The sequence below is a fragment of the Scheffersomyces spartinae genome (assembly GCF_019049425.1).
Source record: "Scheffersomyces spartinae strain ARV_011 chromosome Unknown scaffold_2, whole genome shotgun sequence".
Classification (NCBI taxonomy): domain Eukaryota; kingdom Fungi; phylum Ascomycota; class Pichiomycetes; order Serinales; family Debaryomycetaceae; genus Lizanozyma; species Lizanozyma spartinae.
Genome location: NW_025065049.1, coordinates 536,895 through 556,979, shown reverse-complemented (window position 1 = coordinate 556,979; position 20,085 = coordinate 536,895). Strand labels below are relative to the sequence as shown.

Genomic DNA, 20,085 nt, shown 5'->3' with positions numbered 1-20,085 from the left:
TACTTTGGTTACAAAGAACCCTCGGTCTGTATTTGATTGCCCCATTAGGACTACTGCAAAGATGAATCGGTGCACATACAGGAAGGAGTCAAATATACCCTAAGAGGTACTCTTTACAGTATGTTAATAAATGGTATAGAATAGTTCCATGTGACAACCATTGCAGCCAACTCCGAACTCCACCTGTATACTCCTCACTATTGAACTTTGCTTTGTTTGAACCGATGATTATGCCTTGCTCATATTTTCTTTCTCCAATTAGGTAACTGGTTGCGAGTCTTGTGACTGTGGAATTTATCAGATCACCCATCCATCCTATTTGTATAATTAAGTAAAAGGGTTTAATAGACACCTGACTTACTTTAAGCTTCTTGTTGAAGCTTATTAATTCTTTTAATACGGGTGGTGGCGTGTATTGATGTGTTTTAATAATCTGTTTAGTGGATTCCAAGGGTCCCCCCTTTAAAATCGCACTAGTAATCGATAGAGTACCATAACCAATTGATTTGTCCAGTTAACTACAATCCAATAAACAAGTAATATACTAATAATAAAACTAGGGAGAAATATACTAACAATATAGATAGAGAGAAATCAATTGGAGTAGGCCTGCTTTGATGGAGTATTCACTGATAAAAGAGAATACATGGGCATTCCACTGATTAAAGGTTATAGTGTGGATAAACTTCAACTATTTCGGTTTGGAATGGAACCATGAAGGCTATGTAGATATCAAATAAATCAAATCAAATCATACAATATGGAACCCCAGCAAAGATAAGAATTAACACAGCGTGGCTAATTAGATGGCATTCTTCAAATGAGTAGATAACCATTCCAAACCTTCATACAAACCATCACCAGAAGTAGCACATGTTGCTTGGATAAACCATGGCCGTTGTCTAATTGAGTGTAAGCCCAACTTCTCAGTGATTTCAGCAGCATTCATAGCATTTGGTAAATCTTGCTTATTAGCCAACACCAACAAAAGAGCATCTCTTAATTCATCTTCATTCAATATTTGATGCAATTCTTCTCTGGATTCAGCAATACGATCTCTATCGTTAGAATCAACCACAAATATTATCCCTTGAGTATTTTGGTAGTAGTATCTCCATAATGGTCTAATCTTGGCTTGTCCACCAACATCCCATACTGTAAATGAGATATTCTTGTACTCAACAGTCTCAACATTGAATCCAATAGTTGGAATAGTTGTAACAATTTCACCCAACTTCAACTTGTACAAAATGGTGGTCTTACCAGCAGCATCCAATCCAACCATTAAGATTCTCATGTCCTTACGACCAATGAGTCCAGCAAACAACTTGGAGAAAAAGTTACCCATGACTTTATTATTACTTTTGGTGGGGGTTTCTTACGCTTAAAGTTTATATGAGAATTTGCTCTATTAGAGGAAAAGGGGGTACCTTGATATGGAGGACCGAATAACAACAACGAAACAACAAATTTTTTGTCAAAAGATTCGTTCGGGTCGAGAGCTGTAGTGGGTGATGGCGTGCAGGAATGTCGAGAATTGTCGCGCCGGTAGTGGATAGGGGAAAATGTCGCATTTCTCTAAACTACTACAACACTCTTTAAAAGTATCCCTGTAAATACAACAACTACTACTATTGTTGTTGTTATATAGTAACAACATTATGTCGGAGATAAAAGTGATATATCCTTCTATCCGATCAAAGCCATTCAAGAATGGGATAGTCAGAGTCCCACTAGAGTTTACTTCAAATGAACAGCAACAACAATACCAACCACTTCCTATAGACAAGTTAAGGTTCGTAGTGTTTACCAATTCCCAAGGTAAATGGGCCTTGGTCAAAGATATTGCTGCATCACTCAATTACCCTTCATCGTATCAATTAATCAAAAAGTTTCTCAAGAAGGTGCCCGATAAGTCATGGTTAAAGCGTTCCGATCCATCGTTGAATGATTTATTAGTAGCGAAAGGTTTAATTGATGAAGTTGATTCCAGTAAATCGTTCTTTTACGTCTCATTGGACTTTATAGGCTCAATTATTGCGAACACAGAAGTTTTATTGGTTGATAATGATGATCCAATTGATAGTAATGAAGATATTGATATAAAACTTCCAAAGGACCCTTCATCAGAAGATGATAGCAAAGTCTTACTTAGTCAAGTGTTTCCTCAATATGAATCTCGTCATATCCCTTTGGTGCATTCTTCCTTTAATACCTTGAGTAACTTAACCAAGTTGAACTTTTACCGGAGTTTGCCTAATGCGTTCCAGTTTCTTCCCAATGCAAAGCTTAATGTCTTTGAGAGGGAGATTCTTATGAAGGAGAATGAATATATCGAACAAGCTACTTCTAATGGTTCTAATACCGAAAAAGACAACAATAATATTGGTAGTACTAATAGTACTGAAGGTCAAGAAGGTGGAGGTTCTTCAAAGAGTAAACAGATTCGGAAATTGATCAATAGAAATAGAAAGCATAACATTAATGTTGATCCTAATACTTTGGATTTACATGATTCAATTATTCCAGGTCAAGGTTATATTCAAGAATTTTCAGTGAAACATCTTTGCAAAGTTCCCAACTATTTTATTACTTCATCTACTCAGCCAATAGCTTCATCATCAACCACTTCTTTGAATGCTATGAGAAGATTTGGAGGGAACACTTTCACCTCTAATAAACAGCCATATATTGCAAATGAAACAACGGTCAAATTATCTAAGAACCTTCAAAAATTAATCTACAACAATGAGAATGATCATCGGAATACCAAATATTATTATGTTAAATCCTATAGAGGTCCAGGAAGTGGTAACTATAAAGATGCTGCATTAATGAATAAAGTAAACAAAATCCCCTTAACCACTCAACCAATTTATAGGGTTCACAAATCTGCTAAAGAAGTTAGTAGATATGATCATAAAAGACAATTACGATCACTTAAAGGATTACTTTGTGAAAAGATTTCTCAAGATAATTTTGAAAGCATTTTAGATAGACAAAGAGAGTTTGTTGAAGATTTTGATAATATGGAAGTGTTACACAACAATTTACAATTCAATGTACTAGTCAATTCGTATCGTGAGATTAGTGCTAATACTTGGGATCAATACTATAAGTTTAAGACCACAGATCATGACCAATTGGCTTCTGAACAAAGACTTAAGAAGAAGCACAATGATTATCAAGATAAGTTTAAAGAGTATCAAGAAAAGGAACAAGCAAGACAACAGAAATTGGTTGAAGTAAGACAAAAGCAAATGGAAGAATATCATAAACAGCAAAACCCAGCAGCAGCAGTTGCATCTGCAAGCAATTTATTGGATCAAGATGTACCAAACATGAATGACTTCACTAAGAAAAAGGAAAAGAAGATCAGAACTGATGAGACTTCAGACAAAAGTGACAATAGTTCAAGTGATAATGAAAGTGAACTGGAAAGGCAATCCCAGAAACCACTTTTAGAAAGGCTTGCTGATGAAATAAGAGAACTTGAAATCCCAATTCAGCCTCCCACACCTCCATCACCCGATCAAATTGCCAAGTTTGTTCTTCCTAATGAGATAAAGGAAGTTTATGAAAAGATACCTTATGATTTAAGAGAGCCTGGTGTTCAGATCAAGAAACCAATTTATTCTAGTGCCACTTATGCCGACACACTGAATGCACAATTCTTGAACAAGATAGAGATGATCAGAATACCTAACCCCAATTCCATTGGCTGGGATAACTTCAAGAAGTATAACAGTAGAGTATGAGAAAGAAGCACAGGTTGTTGCTAATTATAGTAATATACTTAGTAATACAAAAGTTGAATCTAGAGAGTAGTAGTGACAGAGTAGTGATATGACAGTGTAATCGTCGCAATGAGCCTTAACCAGAGGTCTTCAAAGCTTAACCTCATTAAGGAGTACCTTCTTCATATACTTTAAACTCCATTCGTCTTCGTTTAAAGTCTGGTGTAAACGTGTCAGGTGTATCAAGGTCTGTAGTTGTCTCATCATCATCATCATCATTATTAATATTGTTCTCATTTTCATCATCATTAAGTAGATGACTAAAATCCAACTTCTTAGGCTTTATACTCTTTTCAGACTCACTTAGTTCTCTTACAATTCTAGCCCCAGTCTTGGGGTTAATTAACTCCATATGAGTTGAATAGTCAATTTGTTGACGAGGACAATGCTGCTTCCCGTTGGTAGGATTAAAAGGGTTGGCCATTTGAACTGGTTTTTTATTGAATGGGTTTATAATAGTTATGGTTTTCTTTTCAACAAATGGATTAGGCAATTGTTCACGGTATATTTCCGTTTCTTCTTCATCATCAATTTCTTCTGCTATTTGGGCCAAATGTTCGTTATGCCATTTTTCAACCACTCTATCAGTAATTAGGTTTTTCGTGGGGGTCTTTGGAGGATTATTATAAATATGATCATCATCTTCATCGTCTTCGTTATCAAGAATCAGCGATGGTACATTGTGCACCTCTTGGAGATCAAATATGGAAAAGAGCTTTTGCAGGGGCGTCAGATACCTTCCTGAACCAACTGTTGAAGACTTCTTAGTGAATAATCTCATAGGAGAAAGCTCTATAGATATGTGATCTTTACTGGCACTTTTACTTCGTCTTGGACTCTTCATGGGTGTCTTTTCTGGAGTCATCAACGGTACCGTTAGACCACTGCTACTAATAGTGCTGCTTTGGGCCATCATACCTTTTTGAAGCGCAGTATTGGACTGATACAAGTCTTTCAGACTGGGAGCCACATAAGTAGTAAGATTCTTCTTGTTTTTGGAATGTGATTGGGGTGTTTTGAACTGGGAGAAGTTGGTTGGGGGGGTGTCTGTAGTGGCGAGCCCTTGAGGTTTACTCCGTGGAGGAGTACATGGAGTGAATGGAACGTTTGACATTGGACAACGGAAGAAGGAAGTCGCCTATATGGAAGTTGTGATATCGTTCTTGACTTCCACTTTGAAAATTTCTTTGTAGGTTCCAGAACGGAAGGAGCAAACGAGTTCACCAAGTGATGAATGCCAGAATTAACTTAATCGATACAAATCAACTAATCACTGAAAATTTTGGTGACAATCAAACCCCGATGACGAATAACTATTAACTCAATCCTTGATAGATTTTAATTGAATGTCGTTGCTTGGGAAGTAAAATGTAGACCGCAGGGGGCATCAAGGTGGCTGGCTTTAAGTTAGGCCCAATAGGGAAAGATAATTGTGGCCAGCACAAAACGCGTCAAAATTACCCTTTAGTTTGGTAAAAGCACGACACTCCAATAGGAACAAATGATGGTTAGTATCTTTAGAATAAATCCTTTCTTTGTGTTGTGTACTAATTGAATGCAGACTCTTCTAACATTGGCTAGAAGACGCGTTTGATTGAACCTCAGGTGCTTCGATACGGCTGTCTGACACAGATTTCTGACATAACTGTCTTGTTGCCACAATGCAGTTTCAGACGGATGATTAAGGGGAAGACGGCTCCACACATTGGCCAGTAGTAGGTGTTGATCTTTGATAACAATGACTCAAATGCTGACTAGATGGCTTAAAAAATGGCTCAATCCGTATCTAGATGACTCAATGAATGTCTTCTTCTCTTTATAAGTATTCTAAGTCTTAATCCCTTTGTTTACAATGACCCCTTGGAATCACATATACATCGTAAGGGGAGAAAGGTTGCATTTCTTTGGATCGTTATATTACCGGTAAAGGCACGACCTCGACAAACCCCAAAAATAACTAACCTCAAACAGACACGGAGTCCACTGCAAGGCAATTCACAATTGGTGATTAGCAATTGACCAGTCGCATCTGGAGTAAACTATACAAGTGATCTCATGTCGTTTGCTGATAGCTTTTGGTGTCAAGACTATGAACTGGGATTCCTGGTTCTATTCAACCAATTGGAAGAAGGAATCAAAGAGAATGAAGACTTTGTAGAATTGTTCAGAAGACGCATGGAACTGGAGAATGCTTATGGTAATAAATTGCTGATGATTCAAGGGAATGGAAAATCAAGTAGACAAAAGAATGATGACTTTGTTTCTACCATTAAGAATGCATATGAAAAGATAACTGAAGCATTTAGTGATGAAAGTGAGTTTCACCTTCAAGTTGGGTCCAATATTGATATGAGAGTCATTCAACCATTTTCAAGATGGTGTCTTGAACATAAGCAAAGAGTCGATTATTCAAAGTATATCATATTTGATAAAGTTCGAGAATTCAAAAATGCTAAAGCCAACGTTGAACGCACTCAAAAGAAATATTTTGCTAAATGTAAATTATTAGGAGACTTCAAGTCTCAGTATACTGAAGAGGAAATTAATGATATTCTTGAAGAGTTGGAATTAGCAGAAAATGAAGCAGCAGATGAAACAATTGGTGAAGATGAAGAAGAACAAACGAGAGAAGAAAATGTTTGGGAAATTGGTCCTTTTTTATATACTGAAAAGGAATTGGGTTCATTTCTCTCCAAAATCTTAGATAATATCCCATTAAAAGATCATAAAGTACCAATTTTAGGTGTTTATCAACATGTTTGTTCGGGGAATGATTTGGCTCAATATCTTTTGGAAAATGTTTCTGAATTGAAGATGAATATTAGTAAAGTTGAAGATGTTGGTCAAAGTTTAGTTGATTATGGTTTCTTGAGAATAATTGGATCAATGAACAATAAATTTTTTAATTCTTCTTCATATTATTATCAATGGAAACCACTGGCTTTTGAAAGAGCTGGAAAACCTTTACCGGAGAGGCCAGCTACGGAAAGATCTAGATCTTCAAGTGTTAAAATTACTCCAACAACTACATCTCTTTCAAATTATTTGGAAGATGTCAAAGAAGCCATGGGTGTTACTAAAGTTGATTTCACTGATAAGACTCAATTGGGAAAATTAACTTCAGATGTCAAACGATTGGATGCTAAATATTATGAAGATGTTGTTAAATTGGATCATATGAGATGTTCACTTGAAGAACTGATTATAGACCATTTAACATTTATGCAAAAATGTGAATTGGATAGACTTCGAGCCATTAAAAAGGTCGTGTTTGATTTTATTTCAGTATTTTCTGTTTCCAAAGATAAAAGTGAAAAAATGATTAATGAATTGGCATTACTTGAAGAAACAATTCATCCAGCAAATGATTTAAAACTTTTAATTGAAAACTATGCCACAGGAAAATTCAAACCACAAGTAATCTTATATGAAAACTATGATGAATCGGAAATCAAGCAAACTTTTGGTGTTGATTTGTCATCAAAGGCAAGAATTGATAAGAAAGTAGTCCCATTAATTGTCCAAGCAGTATTATCTCATTTGGATAAAATATATCCTGAAATGGAAAATGATCAACAAAGATTAGATCTTTGGACAAATCCAATTGGAATTGCACAAGTTCATACATTAAGATTTGAAGTTAATGCTGCAACAGATATCAATCAAATTAGAACTTCTTTGGAAAAGTTTCCTCCAATTGTTGTGACTAATTTGCTTAAACTTTATTTGATGGAACTTCCAGATTCAATTATCCCCAGTAAATCATATGATTTGATCAAGTTGCTTTATACCAATCATCCAGCTAATGACCCCTCTCAATCAGAAAAGAGAATGAGAGGTTTACAAAATGTTTTGGTCAATATACCAAAGAGTAATTTAGCAACCTTAGATGCATTACTTACCCATTTAAAAAGATTAATAGGAATTATTGGATCTGCAAATAAGGATTTGGCAACAGAATTACAAACTCAACTTGCTAAAGAATTTGGTAACTTGATTAATCGACCACTGTTAGAATTTGTGTTAAATTCTGATCCAGCAAGCAAATTGTTGAATGAAAAACATCAATTTACATTCGTGAATGAGTTATTTGATGAGAAGGAAACCATTTTCCAAGAATTAAGAAGACTCAACAGTCAAAGAAAGAAAGATATTAGCAGATCCAATAGTAATTCTACTAGAGAAGAACAATTGAAGCTAAATAAAACTTCAACACCTTCTAGAACAACATCTATTGTATCTAAAACAAGGTTGGAATCTAAATTACAAAGTGCTGTGAATAAGTCTTTAAATGTGAAGAAACTGAATTCGTCACCTCCAGTGGAATCAGATAAAGAAGAGAAGGATGATGGTGGGTCCAGAAGTCCTTCAAGAACATCAACCCCACTTCTGTTGAAGAGATCCACTTCTCCAAATAAGAAGAAATTGAACTCCATGTTGTTGGAAGATCAATGAAATTGAAAGAAGAAAGAAAGAAAGACAGTTTTCCCTATATATATACCTTTTAAAAGCTTATAACAACTTTGAATGTTTGATATCATGTCTTAATCTGAAGATAAAGATGGATAAAATCAAGATACTAATGGCAATTGGAAGCAAGATCCATTTGATAATGACTTTAATTAAATCTGGATTATCCCTTGGAGATTCCATTCTATCTTGTTTTTGGTTTTGGTATTGGATTTCCTTATGATGGTTCATTAACAAGTCCACCTTCTTACCTATTTCTTCAATGTTGGATTGTTGTTCTCTAACCTCTCCAATGACCTTCTCATTCAATTGGGAAATCCCTTGCAATAACTCTTTGAACTGACCCGTTAATGTGATTTTGAAGTCTTCAAATGATTCTTGTAATTTTATCATTTGCTCATTAATATTATCATTGTTATTATTGTCCTGGACTGGAGTCGAACCAGGGTGAGGTAAACCATTGATGAGTTTCTGTAAACCATCTAACCGTTGTAATACTGGTTGAAGATCAACCTTTTGTTGGCCCGTCAATTGTTCACGTAATTGTCTGTTCTTTTCCATAATACTTTGTCTTCCTTGAGTAGGCGGATGAGCTTGAACAACCTCTTGTTTCACAGCAGCTTTGATTCTCCCATCAACAAGTATTCCATGATCATCAATGGCATCAGGAGTCAAACTATCCCAAACAGATAACTTCAAAACATCATATAACTCCTTAGAGGGCGAAGTAACAGAACCAGCAAGTCCCAATTTAATCAGATTTAAAGGTATCGTGATCTTATCAGTTTTGAAGCAAACATTGTTATCGATTTGAACTTTAAACCATTTCCTTGACTTGGAATAAGAAACTCTTATGGTAAATGGAACATCAGTGTTGATAAATGAAAACCGACAATTACCAATAGACTCACTAATTTGATTGGCGATCTCTTTAGTCCCATCGTTATTAAAGATCTTCAAACCAGGTTGTTCCTTGTTATTTATAAGAAACTGAAACCCATCAAATTTGCTAGGACCTCCAAAGTTCGCCGTGTTCTTTACATCAAACGAATCAGCATTAACCATGAAGAACAGGAACCCATTCTTATCGCCATATTTCAAGTCTTCTTCATTGGCGGTTGATCTGAAAACATATTCAATGGTCCATTCGTCCGAAGTGGGCTTCAACGTTTGTTTGGACCAAATACCTCCATATCCTTCATTGCTGGAGTCTATAATCAATCTCCCATTGTCCAATCGGATATTACCTGATGTGTACCAGTGTGAGTCTAAGGTCTTCAACTTATCAATCTTAAGTAAAGCTGGTAAAGACAATTCTTCATCTTTCTTCGGGTAAGAGGATCCTTGGACTAGTCCGAAACATACCAACGCGGCCGATACACAACTAAGAAGTTTCATCTTGGCTTGTGCCTGATAATAATAGTATTAAAGACGGTGATGATATTCGTCAGCTTTTGATTTCAATTTGAAACTGGTCTGAACACTGTCAGTTAAAACCGGTCACGTGACACTAGAACCGGCCTATTGTTAAAGATATCCGTATCACCAACTTGGAAGAGTAGACTACATCATACAAGCATCAAATACAATGAAAGTCAGTATCGTTTTGTATCTTGTCTAGAGATCATCATGAAAAAGCTTTGCCATCGTTCAACCTGTAGACACATATGGAATTGCAAGAATTTAGTTGAAAGTCACGTGATCAAATTTTGAAGTATCATATGGGCATAGTTTACAAATGACAACAAATAAATAATACTAGGATTAAATAAGACATATCTGATATAGGTCAAGTTGCAAAAAATTTAAAAAAATCGATATTAAGTAATTAATGTCAAGCTTTGTTCTCCAACAAGATATTAATTATGAGGTTATCACGTGATCCAACCTCGGAATATACCATTTCAGCAGATGAATATAAATTAACTGTAACATCGTTTGCAAAGTGCATCTATTATTTATAAGGAGCTCGTTTAACGCCTTAGCACCTTGAAACTTTAATTGAAGCGTGAACTGTTCGTATTATATTACCGGATGCTCACCAGTTCAAGGGTTCACCATTATTAAAGCATTCAATTCCATTCGCATCCCGTTACTTCAATTGATGGATTTAATTCCCATTATAAAAACTCTACAAAATGACTCAGGTCTTCACTAAGTCTTACCGCATAATTGACCACTGTATATCGATTGGCTTGAGCCTATTGCAAATGTCACTTATTAACACCCCTCTTTATGTTTCTTCTTACTTTCCAAGCCCCACCAACTCTGTTCCGAGCTTCAAAATTAATATATGGAATATTTTCAACCTTTTTAATCTTCTTACGCTTGGATGATACTCGTTTTAAAATCTCTGAGCTAACAAACTCCACAGTTGGAACCTTTCCTTCTCCCTTACAAAGAATAAGCTTGTAACCAGATTTCAAAAAGTGTTCCACGTGGTGATGGTTGGGTATGTACAAGTTAAAGCACATATTAAGCTTATCAATGCTATGAATTATAGCTAGACCAACAAACTGGGTTTGAGAGTCGTTAACTATATCACCAAAGTCTTTATTACTGAGGTAATTCGGTAGCAATATCGAGTCCTTTATAGGTACGATGCTGTTGAACACTTCACCATCAACGACATGTAGACCAACGATTGAACATTCTAGCATATCTTGAAGATCATCAACATGGAAATGAACTCCTATATCATACCCCAAAACACACACACCATTGATACCCATAACGGGGTCCAGGCCACTCTCATACAGAAGCCTTAAGGGACTGTTATCAAGTAAATGACACAGGAAATCAAATTGGAGCCCTGAAGTTCTCTGATGAAAGTACGTGAACTTGTTAAACAATCTTAATTGAGAAGCAGAGTAACGTGAGCTTTGGTAAATGGCATCAAAGAAAGTCACCTCATTGAAGGTCAAGCCCTGCAAGATAATGTCGCCTTCTGAAGGAACCCTTAAACAAAGTAGATGATCTGGCTTTATGAATTGAGTTAATTGAATCAACAATTCCTTACCTAAACCTCGTACCCATCCAGGAGTGTTTATAACTATATGGTACCCTTTAGTTCGGTATTCAGTGTTATAATGAGTTATAAGCTGCTTGATGATGCCAACATATGTTTTAGGAGAGTCCTGGGGAGAAGAATACCCAAAAAATTTGCAATGAACCGAATTATCATTGACTTTAGGAACATTCATTGCTAGTATTGGTTGAGAAATGACTGAAAGTGATAAACAGTAAGGTATGGAAAACTCAGATTGACCGGGATCAAGATCTAAGTAGCACACTTTGGAGTTTATCCCATTATCTTCCTTTAATATAAGTGAATTTATTAAAAGTTTTGATAAAGTTGATTTTCCAGTGTTCTTATTTCCAATTACCATAAGGATTTTAGACTCTTCTTCTTCTGGGGGTCCAGATATTCGTTCTAACAAGGGGTATATATCGTGAATCCAAGGGTTAGTATTCATTCCTATTAACCCGGTCTTTTCTCTCAATATTATTTCAAACGAATATGTACGGAATAACTTTTCATGGTCCAACAGATCTCGTGGTTCTTCTTGGTCTTTGTTAAACAACAAGTTCTTGAACGGGATATAATATGTTCCTATATCTTCCAACCCCGTATACATATTTGTTAGCTTAATTACAGACTTATATTCACTGGTGAACAAATGCATATTTTCTGGAGTCTGTGTGTCATGGATCTCTTCCATGTTCTCTACTTGAGTACTGGATATATGGGGCAATGCTTGGGATGAGCTGGCAAGTAATTGGTACTCTTTTGTGGAATTCGAGCTCAAATAATGAATATCGTTAACAAGAACTGCTCCTCGCTGTATAGTAACTTTGCATTGACCATGTATCATAATAGACTCATGAGACTTCAACCCCACCACCAAGTAGTCTTCACCAATTACAGTATTATCATCATCAGGATAAAACTGAGACTTATATAAGGATCCAGCAATTCGACTAATACCAGGCATTATAGATTGAGGCTGAGGTGTGTTCTGAGTAAACGTTGAGGCTCCTGAACCACCATTAGCAGGAACTTGATCAACATCGTCGTCGTCGTCATCGTCGTCTTCATCTGAAGAGTTCCTTTCGTAGCCTACGATCTCGTCTCCATTGTCGTTGTTCCCTTCGAATAATGACTCTACGGACTCTGTTTCCCGCAATCGTGCATATGCACTCATTTGCCCCACGTCTAGCGAAAGAACCTCTTTGTACAGTGAAGAGATGAGACTCTAATTGTTGATGATAATAATGATAATGAACCAATCTAAACTGTATACAGGAAAAGTTAATACACCTTGCGCCATAGATAACGAGAAACAAAAGTTCACTACTCCTTTTTAGTTAAATAATTACTGTTCTTGCACTATATAGATTCTAAATTAAAAAAAGAAAAGAAAAGAAATTAAAGACCACTGGTCCAGATACCAATTGAAGCATCCCATCCCACAGTAGCAAGTGCTTCGCCATCAGGAGAAACAGAAACATGGCTAAACTTGGAAGTTCGAGCATTTCCAACGGAACCAACGACTTCCCCTTTTAGAACATCCCAGATTAAACATCCTGATTCGGAGTATGTAGAATAAAGTAGTCTGCCACTTTTAGAGAAATCAATTGAAGTAACTCCTGGTAGGTTTGCAGTAGATTGTATGCTTTGTTGCAGTGATAAAATTCTGGATCCTCCACCTCTTAAAGTTGTAGGCAGCAAAGGAGGCAACTGATTAGGGTAGTAATTTGTTTTGTTCTTCTGCGTCTCTAAACAATACTTGCTTACAATACAATCAGCTCGAACATCATAAAGATGAATAGACCCATCATCTACTCCAGAAGCTATAGCATTGCTATCAGGAAATATCGATAAGCAGTTGACATCATATGCCATACTATTGACAGATCTAACACTAAATTTAGTACGAGTATCCCAAATTTTCATAGTACCATCGGAGCTTCCAGTAACAAACAGATATGGATTTGCAGGTAATTGTTGGTAGCTTGTTGCCAAGCAAAGTACATCACTGGTATGATCCGTATATTTGAACAAAGGCGAGGATCTGGTGATATCCCACAAAATGCAAGTAGAATCTCCACTAACTGTGACTATATTATGGTTACTCAAGAACCCACAATCGGGGATGTAGGCCGTATGACCTTTAAGTCTAACTTGCAAGGAAGAAGATGAAGATGAAGAAAATGTAGATGTAGATGAATGTGATTGTGATTGGAAATAATTAGGTGAGTTTGACTTTGTACGTAAACTTGATTTCCCCCCTGGTTCTACCACTTCTATTCGTTGAAAGCCCACTTGCTTATATATGGTACACACATTATCCAAGCCAGCAGATGCCAATACAGATTCTGATGGAGAATAAGCACAAGTTAACACCCAAGGGTTTTCCAATGGTATAGCATGCTTTTTATAACCGGTAACGGCATCCCAAACTATCATAAACCCATCTTGACTGGTAGTTAATAGGGTCTTTGAGTTCTTCCCCCATCTAAGACTTGCAATCTTGAAATGATGGCCGGTGAACGTATTGAAATGATTTAAGTTACATGAATTTCTAGGGATATGATCAACTTGTTGACTTATCGTTGGTAACGAAGCATCTTGAACAGATTTCTTATGCTTTTCTAATTGAAGGTATAAAGTTCGTGCTTTATTTCTAGCTAGTGCTATCTGCTCTTGAGTCGACATCTACTATTAACGACTACAAAAAAGAGATTAAAAGAGAAAGAATAGAGTATAATAGCACGCAACTTTCGTTCATCCAAGTTTCCTTCTCTGATTTCCAACTCGAGGTACAGTGGACGTTTTGCCAGCAGTCTGTGACCCCACAGCTTTAGAGCTTATCGAGACACATGAAGCAGAAAAGCATATTTTAACAATTAGTTCGCAGCTAAAGTGTGTTATGCAAGTGGTGCACAAAGCCCCAAGCTGGGTGCCGCTTTATACTTCAAGGTTTCAGATTTAACAGTAGTGAACAGTGTTCAGAAGTCGTAGGGTACATAAAAGACACTTAATGGTTGGTTCACAAGACACTTAACTGTTGCTATATTGAACTAAATCGATTTACCATTGCGTCTAAGACCCTGTAGTTACCATTGCTGAATGCTCCTTTAAGCCTCAGTATGTTAGTAAGACGATTAAAAGTATATCAGTTGAGTTTAGGGGGGCATGGGGGATTAAACTGAAAACATTACCTCTCCAATCGATAACAATAGAAACCTTGTTTCCAGTGTTAAAACTACCACAGTTCACATGTTTTAAAGATTCAATTAATACCACTTTTCCTCCACGATATAGGTAGATGATATGTAGGAAACGGTATTTGTGAGTCAATTGATCTTCAAGGCAGTTTACATATAGGGTTACAGTTGATGTTTCGATAATGGACTCAAACGTAATAATACCCAGTTATTAAAAGGGTAACTATTGTGACACATTAGATTACCACCCTCACGGGGATCAATTTCATATAACAATAGTACTCTAATCTTAATAGTATGATAACAATATTTTTTAACAATAATGATCATATTGATCGGCACCCAAATTCGCCAAACGATCTGCTTGTTCATTACCTTCTACTCCTTGATGGCCAGGAACATATGTAAATACAACCGGCGATTCCCCTCTTGATAGCAATGTACCGTTGATTACATCAAGACGCTTTCTGGCATCTTCAATTATATCACGATTAAGAACAGAACCTCCGTTAGAACTCTTCCACCCATTTCTAAGCCATTTATCAGACCATTCATTTAAACACAGTTTGGTGTACTTTGAGTCCGTGAGAATTTCGTACTTATGATTCGGCCTATGAGTAGAAGTTACTTCCTTTTCGATGGTTTTCAAAGCGTCATTAGCAGCGTGTAATTCTGCTCTTTGATTAGTGGGCTTATATAGTTTGGCACTCTCAATTCTACTGAGAGGTACTGCTTTGTTTCTAGCATCATTTTCACCAAAATATACACCATATCCTGATCTATGCATTCCGCCAGCTTTACCATTACCTCTACATGCACCATCAACATATACTTGGGTAGTGTTTTTGGGCTGCGTGGAAGACGTTAATGAAAGTGCTACTGCTTTGCCAATACCTTTATATTGCTCATCGTGTTTCCGAGCATAAGAAGTCGATTTAGACATCGAAGATCCAGCGCCATGTCCGGATTTATATATACTGCCTCTATTACCATTAGTATTGGTGCTACTTCTAGCACCACTACCGCTTGAGTTTGCAGAAGTTCCACCTTTAACAAAGTCTTGAGCTGCACTTAAAGTATCAAATTTCTTATACTTTGCTCCAGGAAAGCCCAGAACTTGTGCTTTACAAGTATCCCACGATTGATATATGCCATTGCTACGGCCATTGGCCACAGCATAGTATTTCATCCGCCTTAGAAAAAGCTGTTTGCCCAACACCTTTAACCACGGCATTCCCAGAAGTGATACCTTACACTCTTTACATGCTCGTTATAATAAATTCAAAGCGAAGAGTACACAAAACCGTGTGTAGACTGTGGTTGTACAGTCAACCAAAGTAGGACTCAGATGTGTCGAGCTAAAAGTAAAGCAGGGTTCCATTCACCAAGAAGCAACCAGAATTCAAATATAAGTCTCAATGTAAAGAGACGTTAACAAGAAGGACCTTTGAAAGACTCTACTTAATTTAAGACCCCTTCCATAGAAACGTTTACGGCACAAAATAAAGTTTAAGTAGATAGTAAAAGAGACCAAATGTATGCATTACAATCTGGTATTATTCATACTAATAGAAATAAAGCAAAGCAAGTTGGCATTCTGTATTACTGGCTCCTTTAAGTATTTCTCGGTTTGGTACCATATAGATTCATGAGTTATCAAAGGTTAAGCACCAATTCAAAAGTCATGCAGAACGTAATGGTTAGATCCTCATGCCAATTTTATGTTGAATCATAATATCAACACATTTTGCACATTAAGAGAGAATAAATGCTTATGTATTGGAGTCATTTAAGGGCCGGATGACTATGGAGATATCTGTCCGTGAGAGTATCTTGATAGGAGCATTCTTTGTTCCAGAAAAGACAAACCAAAGCTTTGCTGAGATACAAATGATAATCCAAAATAAAAAATCACAAATAAAGACAAAGATATTATAAAAGGGAAATATTTTGAAGTATCTTGCAAGTCTTTTCTAGGATGAAACGTCAATCAATTATTTTGATAGTTGTTCTTCGTGCTAGTAGATATTTAATAGCATTACTACATCACGTGATGCATGTAGTGTATCACGCCTCGAAACATATCACTATCCAAAATGGTATTGAGATCAGGAGCTCAATTCAAGTTTAGGTTGAAGAAAGAGGAGAGTAAACTACTGATTGACTTTGCCTATGATAATATTCTCTCATTGATTCTTACCGGCATAGAAAGTAGGCTTCAAAAGAAACCCTTGTTTGATCCACACAGGACATTGAAAGTTAAATAGCTTAAGATGAACCAAATTACATGAATAAATAGAGCATCTCAATAGGGAATACGTCGGTCATAGTGGGGACGATGGGTTACGGTGCTGGTTAAATGAACGCAAATTGTTAAACGGCGATGAACTACTCAGGTGTCATGCATCTAGAAACTAAATATTAATCCTACTTCATTTACTCTTTGGCCAAAACCCTTTTTTAGCTACCACGTATTTTGCACCATACACGAGAGAGCGTTTTAGCCTTCAGTGCATAATGTTCATATACGGGCATGAGTCTTGAAGCAAGTCTGATACAATAATAGTATCGTAGACTGAGATCCCAGGATAAGCCAATCTTCACCTCAATGGCAATGTAGACGCTTACGATACTACGTCACTTTGAAGGACATGAACCTTAATGATATTTTGAGATGAACGGACGAAGAGTGAAGCAGCATAGTGAACTAAGGAGCTCATACCAGTGAACTGTGTAGAGGATGCTACATAGAAGCATACACATCAAAGTATCACAAGCAGAAGTGCAGCAATATCAGGTACGTTCTAGCCACACTACCACTTTAAAACCATGAACAATAGAATTTAGGTTGGTGCATATGAGGGGCACTATTTGTACCATATATGATATGTACATTGAACTATTACTTGCCAGCACTGAGCTGAGGACTGAAGTATTCATTTTTTGTATTCGCTAATCAGGTTCAAGTTATACAACGTGTAAGAAGAACTACCATGCACGGAGGAAGTTGAGAAGCGGAAAATGCTTGCATAAAAAGAATGAGATGTGTAAACTGTTACAATTTATGGTTTCCTTTTTGCTATAAGTTTCTTAAGCAATTGAAGATTGTATGAAGCTGAATCGATTCACTCGTGGACAAGAACTCGAAATTTTATACTGTAATGGTGACAGTTTTAAAGGTATTGCATTGGTAGTATAAAACTATTATTTCCTCCTTGTCACGTTTTCTGCTTCCTGGTATCTACTTGAGCTTGTGTTGGCTACGAAACATTGGAAACATCACAACACGATGGTTGGTAATGATTTGTAGACATCAACAAGCTATACAGTCAATGCACAAGATAATGTTTGCGATGTTATATTCTAGCTCTGCTAAATAAGACCCAAAGCACCTTGATTTCCGACTTCAAAGTTATGAACATTGAGAAGGAATAATCGTAGAGTAGTCAAGAAAGTATTTGTAACAGCAAGCATTCCTGAAAGTGGAATTAAGTGGGCTCAATTGCTGCAAGTCTAAAGAGTTCACAACAAAAAATTGAAGAAATTTGATATCAAGAAAAGGATTGTATATTTAAGAGACGTAATGCTTTCTGAACAAACTGAGTTGACTAATGCCATATATTTTGCACCCTTAGAATCTCAAGTTGAATAGAATTCATAATAAGCCATAACTAATCAAAGTACCAAAGTACCTTATCCGTCTTAGTTGGTACAGTGCGAATATATTTATATATCCTCTATTATACAGTTTGTCGCTAAGTTTGGTAACGTAAGTATAATCGTCAATAGGTGTATATAGATGACATGGTCCTGCATTATCGTAAGCCATATGATATCTGGACTAACAAAAAAGGTGAAATTGAGTAAGTATTCTGGCTAGCAAATCCACCAGTCATGCTTTGGTTGGTGAAGGGATTGCTAGCCAATACAGAATGAGGAGATCGAGAGATGACAATTGGTGAAGAACAACGGCAGATTGTAATGCCGAATAACTGACGAAGGTAAAGAGTGGGAAACTCCACGCGCGCCTTGGGCTCAGAATGCTCAAAAAATCCATACATTAACTAACCAGAAAATAAGGTGTCAAGAAACTATAATACAGAGTGGGGTACAGTTTTAACCCCACCATGTTTACGAATCTACGATCTCTGTTTTTAAAGTGGCTATATTAAGTTTGACACTTTTCAACATAGATTAATACACGAGTTAGAAGCACAGTAACTGTATTAGGTCTTCGTTCAAAAGCAGTCATAGCTTTACCAAGTTTAAGGTCCAAATAGACGAATATTTGGTGTACGTTGTGATATGAGACCAACTCCACAAACCACGGTTAAGAAGCTCGAATATACCTAGTGACGAAGGAATAAAGCCACCCCAGATTTCATACCTTTTCCCGGAGAAAGCGAGCTGCAGTTCGCGATATTCAGCCCCCTTAGAGCTACTTGCGTGGTATAAATACCTTACACGAGATTGGACACCTCTTATTAGGATTTCTTCTGGAATTTATTCCAAATACCTTTATCATTTGTGTCCGGATTACTCGTTACTTCAGTTCAGGAGTATCACAGTAGGCGAACAGTAAGAAAGTGAAAATTAATGGAGCTTATTCAATTCACATTACGTAATAGCACCATATTACAATAGTATATGTAATTAAGAGTCAATGATAAAAGGTTTCCACAGCGATGAAGATTTCAAAAAATACTGGGTGTAAATGTGTGGGGGAACAGACACATTCTTTGTCTATCTGATAATATAGTAAAGAGTAGTTTGCCATTCCATATCATCATATGCACTACTAAACGGCATTAGACTTTGATCAGTAAACTTTACTAATACTATATAATAAAGCGGTACTCCTACAATTGCTGCTCAGTGTGTCAAATTGAACTATACTTTTGTGTTTTCCGAGTAGCTGTAGAATGGAATATGTAGGTTCTTTTTGAAAACATGGTGTCTTCTGTGTTTGTTATTAATTGAAACATCGATATTACAAAAGGAATTCTAATTATTAATCCGGTCTTGACGTAACACTACATATGTTCTTTACCTTTCCCGGGTTATATACACTCTTGTGTCACTTTTTACTTTAAGAAGGTTTCGTAAGTGCAAAGACACTAAGCTACAACCACCTGCATATACTGCAGGTGTCAACTCTTCTAGATTTGTAACAAAAGTGCACCAATTACACACGACCATTTTCGGTTTAGTGTTAATGTCGAACAAGTAATCAATGGCAATGACGTAGTATCTTTCGGATAAACTCCCATGTGGAACAGGGTAAAAAATTTGCAATCGGAAATGGCTGCAACCTTCATGCTTGCCTATTAATAATCAACTTCCAAGGAGCTGCCCTTAATGGAAAGTTTATTGGACGATCCTCTAAATAAATGAGTTCTTTCCATTAACGCCCTCTTTTCATCTAACACTCCCTCAGTAATTAAAACTCGTACACCAATATGCACCCTTGTGACCCAAATTTGGTGCCTCATTGGATGTGGGGGTGCAACCCCAATAAGCAGTGATAAAACTCAAATACAGGGAAATTGCAGCCATCACATACAGTACGTTGTAATGACGAATAAGC

At 36.6% G+C, this 20,085-nt stretch overlaps 8 protein-coding genes across 8 annotated transcripts; 2 read left to right on the top strand and 6 right to left on the bottom strand.

Moving 5' to 3' along the window:
• Positions 1–802: 802 nt before the first annotated feature.
• ARF1 (Arf1p) lies at positions 803–1,348 on the bottom strand (the record flags this gene model as incomplete). Its single annotated transcript, XM_043193077.1, has 1 exon — positions 803–1,348. One exon carries the CDS (start codon positions 1,346–1,348, stop codon positions 803–805), a length of 546 nt encoding a protein of 181 aa, XP_043051465.1.
• Positions 1,349–1,661: 313 nt separating this feature from the next.
• KQ657_002305 (uncharacterized protein) lies at positions 1,662–3,758 on the top strand (the record flags this gene model as incomplete). Its single annotated transcript, XM_043193076.1, has 1 exon — positions 1,662–3,758. One exon carries the CDS (start codon positions 1,662–1,664, stop codon positions 3,756–3,758), a length of 2,097 nt encoding a protein of 698 aa, XP_043051464.1.
• A 145-nt stretch (positions 3,759–3,903) lies between these two features.
• On the bottom strand, positions 3,904–4,911 carry KQ657_002304 (uncharacterized protein; the record flags this gene model as incomplete). The annotated part of the gene is made up of 1 exon (XM_043193075.1): positions 3,904–4,911. The coding sequence occupies one exon, from the start codon at positions 4,909–4,911 to the stop codon at positions 3,904–3,906; it is 1,008 nt and encodes a 335-aa protein (XP_043051463.1).
• Positions 4,912–5,852: 941 nt separating this feature from the next.
• KQ657_002303 (uncharacterized protein) lies at positions 5,853–8,252 on the top strand (the record flags this gene model as incomplete). The annotated part of the gene is made up of 1 exon (XM_043193074.1): positions 5,853–8,252. The coding sequence occupies one exon, from the start codon at positions 5,853–5,855 to the stop codon at positions 8,250–8,252; it is 2,400 nt and encodes a 799-aa protein (XP_043051462.1).
• A 57-nt stretch (positions 8,253–8,309) lies between these two features.
• EMP46 (Emp46p) lies at positions 8,310–9,665 on the bottom strand (the record flags this gene model as incomplete). Its single annotated transcript, XM_043193073.1, has 1 exon — positions 8,310–9,665. The coding sequence occupies one exon, from the start codon at positions 9,663–9,665 to the stop codon at positions 8,310–8,312; it is 1,356 nt and encodes a 451-aa protein (XP_043051461.1).
• Positions 9,666–10,480: 815 nt separating this feature from the next.
• Positions 10,481–12,472, bottom strand: GRC3 (polynucleotide 5'-hydroxyl-kinase; the record flags this gene model as incomplete). The annotated part of the gene is made up of 2 exons (XM_043193072.1): positions 10,481–12,441; positions 12,469–12,472. The coding sequence occupies 2 exons, from the start codon at positions 12,470–12,472 to the stop codon at positions 10,481–10,483; spliced, it is 1,965 nt and encodes a 654-aa protein (XP_043051460.1).
• A 224-nt stretch (positions 12,473–12,696) lies between these two features.
• Positions 12,697–14,152, bottom strand: STE4 (G protein subunit beta; the record flags this gene model as incomplete). The annotated part of the gene is made up of 3 exons (XM_043193071.1): positions 12,697–13,922; positions 13,991–13,999; positions 14,149–14,152. The coding sequence occupies 3 exons, from the start codon at positions 14,150–14,152 to the stop codon at positions 12,697–12,699; spliced, it is 1,239 nt and encodes a 412-aa protein (XP_043051459.1).
• A 659-nt stretch (positions 14,153–14,811) lies between these two features.
• KQ657_002299 (ribonuclease H family protein) lies at positions 14,812–15,732 on the bottom strand (the record flags this gene model as incomplete). The annotated part of the gene is made up of 1 exon (XM_043193070.1): positions 14,812–15,732. The coding sequence occupies one exon, from the start codon at positions 15,730–15,732 to the stop codon at positions 14,812–14,814; it is 921 nt and encodes a 306-aa protein (XP_043051458.1).
• Between the last annotated feature and the right edge of the window lie 4,353 nt (positions 15,733–20,085).